The following is a 4,831-nucleotide window of genomic DNA, read 5'->3' on the forward strand; positions in this document are numbered from 1 at the left end:
TTTAATTTATTACACATATTTAAAATCATCCTATACTATGTTGTGTTACTCTGACTTAAATTCTACAGGCAAATAACTTCTAGCAGTATCTCTACAGGGAGAGACAGTAAACAAAAATACATTTTTAAATGTGACAATTCCAATTTTTATTTTCCAACATTATCACGTTATTTATTACTTCCAAAATCATTGTTTTTATATAGGATTTACCATATTTTCATTGACAGTAAATGACCTATACATTTACCTCTCATAAGTTTTTATACCACAATTTTTAAAAAACCGTTCTTTGTAAAATATGGTAAATGGTTTAGCTAATCTATATAAATAAAAAATGAATCAGTAAATATGTTGCTAAGCGGTAAACTCGAGAAAAGCTTGACTAATTCCACATTGTTTTATTACACTTTCGTCTGGCCATGAAAAAGGTTCACTCTGTGTTTGGCACTAATCGGTGTAACATAACTGAAGATGCCCCGTGGAGGGTGAAACACGTGTTGAGTGGTTTAATGGTGGCAGTTGTGTAATTCGCATTGTTTGCCGCATGCGCATTTATCAGCGGGCTGGCGGACGGTGCACTTTGTTGCACGACTACCACTGCATGTGCGGAAGTGGCTAAATATTGGTCCTTTTCTTACTTAATGGAGAAGGTTCTTCATTGTCATCATTATTTTATCGCAGGACCTCTATCTTCTGTAACATAGGTCCCCTCCGCAGATTTTCAATAAGACCGTAAGCGGCCGTTATCCTGATTTCTCCTATGTCCTTAACAAGGATGTCTGCCTACATATGTATTTTAATTTACTCTATGATTAGTGTTGGAGAACAAGAATGTTTTTTAATTAATTTTCTTTAAAAATGCCACTTTCATGACCAACTAATCTAAAGATGAATTTTGTAGAAGCAATGTTTGTGGTGTTAGTCTAGTGTTAGTATAGTTGAGAAATTAACCACGCAAAGCGAAATTTTTGTTCATTACTTTAAATAAATTAAAATAGCGTTTTAATCAAATCCTATCATGACACATATCATTATACTAACAAAGAGTATAAGATTGTATTACATGACTAAAAAAAATTCCTGTCTGAACTGTCTTTCACTTCCTTTCACGTCAAATAAAACAAATAAACTAAGATACACAACATCAATGTTGATTTACACCAATATTATTAAGCGTAAGTAATAAATTTGAAACCGTAGGCGTAAATAATCACAGCATAGTTGTAATTTTGTAATAAAACTAGAGTCCGCCATGATTATATTTATTACAGTTAAATACAAGCGATGAAACGCATCGATGGCATTTTATGTTTAAATATATATTAATAATAACAAAAAAAACTTGTGATTATCGATTGAAAAGAAGATTGAATAAGTCGTTTAAAGGTGAGATTCGATATTCAAATCAATTAATTAACTGTTTATGATTTAAAAATAAAACATGTATAGATACGTAATTATATTTATTATGAATTTACATTTGATCGTATCAGTTGGTGAAAAGTCATTTCGGGCATGCAAGGATTATGCGATGACTATGCCCGAATGTAACAACATTCTTCATCCTGAACATAGGATACGAGTTCCGGTTGACTTATTTTTATTTCCACACATGATAATAATAGGATATCAAAAAACTTCTCGCGATGAACCGAGTTGGAACTGCGGTGGATCTCTTATTAGTGAAGACTGGGTTTTAACTGCAGCACATTGCTGTGATAATTCCTATGATTCACCGCGTATATTAAAAGCAGGTATTGCAACTTTTGAATTTGATGAATTCGAAGATACGTTACAAGAAAGAAAAGTCGGGAAAATTATTATTCATCCAGAATATAAACCTCCATCAAAATACAACGATATTGCACTAATTAAAAGCGATTCAAAGTTCATACTTAACCGCGATATACGAATAGCTTGCCTCAAGTTAGATAATACAATAAGAGAGTCTAACTTAACTGCTATTGGTTTCGGAGTTACCTCTTCAGGGGCGACGATGGGAAGCAAAACATTGATGGCTGTAGACATTGACTTCGTGCATAGTGATATATGTAATATGTCGATGAAACATTTTATCAAAGGGGACATTTTACCACGCGGAATATTGGATAGTCAGTTCTGTGCTGGAGATTATAGGAACGGAGGACGAGACACGTGTCAAGGAGATTCAGGAGGACCTCTACAGTATATGGAGGAGAGGGTCGACTGCATAAAAACGTTTCCTCTACACACAGTTGTAGGAGTAACATCATTTGGAAGAGACTGTGGTAGAAAAATGGCGCCTGGCATTTACACAAAGGTTTCAAGTTATATCGAATGGATCGAAAGCATCGTTTGGCCATGATAATAATTTGCCAGTAATTCACATGAACGAACATAAAATGTTAATATTCATCTCATGAATATAAAATTTACTTAATTACAATTTTACATTTTTAAATAGTACATATATTTTAGAGAAGAAAAATCAATTTCAGCCATAGGATGTACACTGCTTCACATGTGCCTCCCCTACGGATTTAGAAAACTAATGTTTCCTGAATTGCATTGTATAGAAGCTGGAATAATGTGCATGACTTACTAATTTACGTTCATACGTGATAAGCTCTTCGATGTTATAATTGCATTACACATACAAAAATTAATCCTGTTCGCAATTTATATAATTAGTAAACTACTGTGTAAATCGCTGAGAAGAGCCGGCTAGAATACAACAGTTGCTATTTATGAATGAAATTTAACAATTTTAGAAATGAGATTTCCAATAAGAACAGGTAGAAGCGGCCAGCATCCAGAATTTCCCTGATGACCTTAATATGGACATCTACCTTGTAGGAACAAGGTTGTCAATTCATGGTTTCCACTCCTGTATCTTAAGGCACAGCGGCATTTTAATCAGATATATTCTGTGCGTTAAAGAAAGGAACAGTATAGAAGGTGAGACGGCATGGGTAACGAGGATATTTTTCCCGGACATCGAGTCGATCTTCACACGCTCCGGAAATTCAAACTCCACGTGGTTTTAGTCCAAACCGCTGAGTATCTACTTAGGTATAAGATCAACAAAAGTTCCTCGTGCATCTGTGATCCTGCGATGCGATGGGAACTAGCAGTCTCGTATTCGCAAAAGAAAGATCAGATTGCGAACTGTCAAAAAATTACGTGGCAGACGATAAAGTCAGATTAAAGTCATTTAAAAAATTGTTGTCTTGGTGTTCTCAATTTCATATAACACTTATTTATCTTATATATGTTGGAAATCTTTATGTCTCTATATATGTACTATATTATATTTATGTAAGTTAATACGATACTAGTTATAACTTATCCTTAATAAAGTAAATATAATAAATTGATAAAGTCAATGAAGAAACTTAATTTTAGACTTATCATATATTTAAATATACTACCTAAAAAGGATATCTTGTCTGAGGCGTTCTCTGCCAGTTACTATTGCGTAAGTGCAATAACCAATTGGGCTATGTGAAATAAATAACAGATAATAATATGACTAGCTCAGCGGTTAGCAGTGAGACTTGTGGTCGTAAGTAGCGGCTTTGATTCCCGGGATATGATCTTTACAGTTTGTGCATTAGTTATATAAGATTACCACTGCTCAAAACAAGCTCCCAGACGATGAGCAGTAGCGTCTTCTGCTTACCATAATAATACGCGGCGATCGCCAACCTACCTGCTGTAGCTATTATGATATATCCCCCCATTGATATCTTTAAGGTAGACCTATAACTTACAATTGCCGTTTATAGGCTAAAACGGTGATATGATAGAGCAAAAAAAAAGGTATCCTAATTAAAACCTACAGTTAAATATATTTACGAAGTATTCTTTAAATGAACGCACTCACATCCCTATTTGCTGGTGGAATTTCATAAAATTCGTTTTTAATTTACTTTTACTTGATAATAAAAATATTTAGTACCAAAAAAACCAAGCCATACAAGTCTCAGAGATAACGTGTTTGTATACACAGATAATAAATTATGTAACATATACTTATTATAGTAATTACGTCAGCTTGCCGAGCACCTTCAATAATCTTCCTGCCTTTGTTTTGGAATTTTATTCTCGTTCATCCTAATCTGGGCAAATTTCAGAGAAGAATAAACTTTATTGCGAAGGTGTGAGTAAAGTTAGCAGTAAGAGAGAATACACTTAAATAAAAAAGACACTATTCGCTTACTCTACCACACAAAGCTTAAATCCACCGTCGTCTCTTTTTGAAAGTCAATGGATAAATTCTGAATATTTCAAAGAGCTTCTGTTATCGTAACTAGTTTATCTATCCCATATGAAATCTTTCCGGTTCATAAAATTCCAACAGTATTACTCTACTTATTTGAATTTTTATCTTTGCTTCCAATCAATTGGACGATTTTTATATATTCTTCTTCATACATGTATCTTGTCGTTATTTTATAAAATTTTGTGTCAATTTTCAACAGTATTTTTAGTGAAAACGATTTAATTACTAGTAACAATGATTTAAAAAAAGGAATACAGCATATCATGATTGCCTAAATAACATAAAAGAGAACGCCGGAAAGAATAGACGAATTTCACGAACGAGCCAATCGGGGCTGACGGCGTGACTTCAAAAAGGTATAGGTGGAGTAATTTAAGACAATATGCAGGATCTATTGTACGTTCTTCGACTTTTCGTATCTTACACTGCAGTTGGCGTTGAGATGAAATAATATAGTCTATACTAGAGACCCGTCCGTCTGGTTGCTATATTGTTTTTTAACCTCAACTTCGGGCACAGTGTCGAACTGTCTAGAAATTTCCTGCCGTACTTAAGAACGGATCTTGA

The 4,831-nt window shown here is 33.9% G+C and overlaps 1 protein-coding gene across 1 annotated transcript; it reads left to right on the forward strand.

The window, feature by feature from the left end:
* Window positions 1-1,286: 1,286 nt before the first annotated feature.
* On the forward strand, window positions 1,287-2,366 carry LOC137925277 (serine protease snake-like). The gene has a single exon (XM_068768704.1). It carries the CDS (start codon window positions 1,442-1,444, stop codon window positions 2,342-2,344), a length of 903 nt encoding a protein of 300 aa, XP_068624805.1. The 5' UTR covers window positions 1,287-1,441; the 3' UTR covers window positions 2,345-2,366.
* Window positions 2,367-4,831: the final 2,465 nt, after the last annotated feature.

This window comes from Battus philenor, unplaced genomic scaffold, assembly GCF_028537555.1.
Source record: "Battus philenor isolate CCGP_79_NKW_IND1 unplaced genomic scaffold, ilBatPhil1.0.hap1 SCAF_26, whole genome shotgun sequence".
In the NCBI taxonomy this organism is placed as follows: domain Eukaryota; kingdom Metazoa; phylum Arthropoda; class Insecta; order Lepidoptera; family Papilionidae; genus Battus; species Battus philenor.